General features: G+C 42.2%; 1 protein-coding gene across 1 annotated transcript in view; it reads right to left on the bottom strand.

The window, feature by feature from the left end:
- The window catches only part of LOC119262245 (histone H4), a 228,046-nt gene extending 225,908 nt beyond the window's left edge, over positions 1–2,138 (bottom strand). The window contains exon 1 of the mRNA XM_037533394.1: positions 2,089–2,138. Coding sequence (XP_037389291.1) covers positions 2,089–2,116 — 28 coding nt within the window. The 5' untranslated portion in view covers positions 2,117–2,138. The remainder of the gene's footprint in view (positions 1–2,088) is intronic.
- Positions 2,139–2,992: the final 854 nt, after the last annotated feature.

Raw genomic sequence — 2,992 nt, 5'->3', positions numbered from 1 at the left:
AGTTTCATATGAGCACACTTCAATTTCAGTGTTTATGTAAATTCTGTCGATACGACTGTTACATGTAGAACTAAACCTTGTAAAATCTATTTTATTAGGGTAAAGAATTCGAAAAGTATCATTAAAATTTTGTTCGTGCATCATGGATTTTAGAAAGACGCCTTCCCGGCGTATTTCACACGGTTTATTAGTAAGTCTATCGTTCTGGTCTGTAACTGTATTAAAATCTCCACATACAATAACACAAAAACCTACACATAACAGCACTTTAAGTTCTTTAAAAAGCTGCATTTTCCTCACTCTATCTTGAGCTGTATATATATTAATAATTCTAATTTTTTTATTTTTATAAAAACAGTCCACATAAATCAATCTTCCTGGGATTAATTCCCTATAATTTGTAACTTTAAACAGTTTGTTATAAAATAAAACACCTAAACCATCAGCCTTACAGTCTCCAATAGAGAAAAAAGAGTCCCCTCTATTCCATCTATTCTTAACATCCTCTATGTCTCTGTGTGTTGATAACCTTGTTTCTTGTATACACAACACCTCTAATTTTTCATGACTTAATATATTCAATTTACTTTCTCTATTAATCTTCGATTGTATTCCTCTGACATTACAGGTAGCGATGTTAAGGAGGACAGAGGTCATACAGATTTAAAGTCATCTCTCTCTTTTTCCATTTCTGTCATTTTCATATCTGTGCTCATTCTCTCATCTTTTTTATCGCGCTTGTTCCCGAGGACAAGGCCTTTTTCTTCCTTTTCATTTTAGCAGGCTGTTGTATTGGGGGATTGTCTACTGGATCAATGTTATTGTGGGTAGTTTGAATACCTTCACCTGCAACCGTCCGCGGTGGAGTGGAGGTGACCTGGGTCACTGCAGATGCCGGTTGTATTGCCGTAGCTGCTTCCGTTCCACCTGTTCTCTCAGACCGAGGATCAGGCAGGGCTAAGAAATCTTCTTCCGTGATATCAGACTCTGGGCTGGAGCCAGTGCTGCTGCTGCTGCTGCTGCTGGCGGTGGTATCACTGCTAGATGTGGAAGTGGTCTCCTCCTCCTCCTGCTCATTGTTCAGGTGGGCTTGATCCTCAGCATATCTAATGATCATACTTTGCTGTTTTCCAAGGTTTTGTGCTGAGACGACTTCTGCTGCACCGCTCTCGGTTTGGATGTCAGTGGGCTCTACGTTGGGCTGCTGTACGCTGTTTGGGTACTTCACATTTCGTGCTTTATTGCTGTAGGACTCCGGGCACTTGAAGTAGGAGTGGCCTTTTTGGTTGCACAAGCTGCACAATTCTGTATTCATGCACTCCTTTCCTTTGTGTCCCAACTCCCCGCACTTCCAGCACTTGACAGCTTGACATTCCTTCACCTGATGTTCCAAAGAGCCACACACATAGCAGCGCTGTACTTGTCCCTGGTAGGTAATCCTGCCGTTATAAGGACCCATACTGATAGAGTTTGGAATCTGCATCAGGTTCCCATCGGTGGCTTTCCTGAGCTTAACCTTATAACGGCGAACCCCATACCAGATGCCGAATTGATCTACTGGTTTATGTACTGGCTGCAAAATCTCACAAAAGCGGAGCAGATATTGTTCTATATCTGCATCTGCAACGCGCCCAGTCCAGAACTTTACAAACACAAAGCGCACATCTTGTGGAGCGGAGGAGTCTATCTCCCAACCTTTCCAGAAGCCATTTTCAGCTGAAGCACTGAAGATTTGACAAAATCGCTGAAGACCACGTTCCTGAAGAAAAATCAGTTCAAAATCTTTCTGACTGGGTAAGGCAATAAAAGAATAAATGTCAGCAGCAGTTATCCATTGGCTTTGTAGTAGCTGAGCTCCAACTTCAGACCGATTTGGAGCTTCACCTTCGCCCACAAACCTTAGCTTGACCCAGTGCCTCCCCACCAAAGGTGGAGAGGCGCCTTGGGGGCACATGCGTAATTTCTTTTTTAAGTTGTTAAATTACTCGAGATACTTCAAATTGAGCAAGAGGACAAACGAAAACAAACTTCCGGGCCACAAAATACTGGACTGAGTAATTGGTGTTTCAACTGTTCAACAAAAGAGACCTTTGCCTCCCTTTCCTCTTCCGGACATTTTCTCTGATTTTCCTCCAAGTCGAAACTCAAAGTTTGAATGAAGCTGCTATGCTGAACGCACCTTTTTATGGTCCTCTACAGGACCTAGTTGAAACCAAGGGACCACCGGAGGCGGAGTTACACACAGACACTACAGAGAAACACACAAAGCAGAAACTGCCCTGAATAATTGCCCAACGTACAGAAGAAAAAAGGAACCGAGAAGAAAGTATGTAAGAATAACATTAGGCCAAAGCATGTGAACACGAGTGTGTGTGTGTGTGTGTGTGTGTGTACGGTTACATATTTTGTAGGAAATAAAGCTCTTATGCACGTCACTGGTGAAGCTTGTGCGCCATCATGTGGTCAAACCGTGAACTGGCAGATCCGAAAAAAGACCCTCAGATTCGTTGAGGTAGATGCTGATCTACTGTGTGAAATGATGTGGTTTAGTTGTAATAATTACTATAAATTATTGTCATTTTAATCCCATTTTATTTCCGGAGCATCACAAACCCAGTAATTCAGGAAGTCACTCAGAAACACGACGTTTCCACACTTTACCAAAGTCGCTCTTATTCCGCTGCTTGCAGGTTCACATTTTGACCACACGGTGGCGACCAAGATCCATCGATACCAAAACACCCTCAGCCCAAAAGCCCAGAGCTGGTGTTTGTGGTCTGTGTTTTCTCTGATCAGCACATTAATAACTAAAATACATATTCTTTGCTGGACCTTTTAGCCATGAAAGTTTGCTCAGGATGCAGTATCAGTGTTGTGGTAGTTGGATCTATAGACCTCCTTCTGCTCCTCTCATACTGTTGGTGATTCATAGAACCTTTTAAATCAATACGTCGACTAAGGAAAGCGAATTTTAGGTGATTTTAATCTGAAC

Source organism: Pygocentrus nattereri, chromosome 23 (assembly GCF_015220715.1).
Source record: "Pygocentrus nattereri isolate fPygNat1 chromosome 23, fPygNat1.pri, whole genome shotgun sequence".
In the NCBI taxonomy this organism is placed as follows: Eukaryota; Metazoa; Chordata; class Actinopteri; order Characiformes; family Serrasalmidae; genus Pygocentrus; species Pygocentrus nattereri.
The sequence above is the reverse complement of the archived record's forward strand: the minus strand, read 5'-3'. Positions and strand labels throughout refer to the sequence as shown.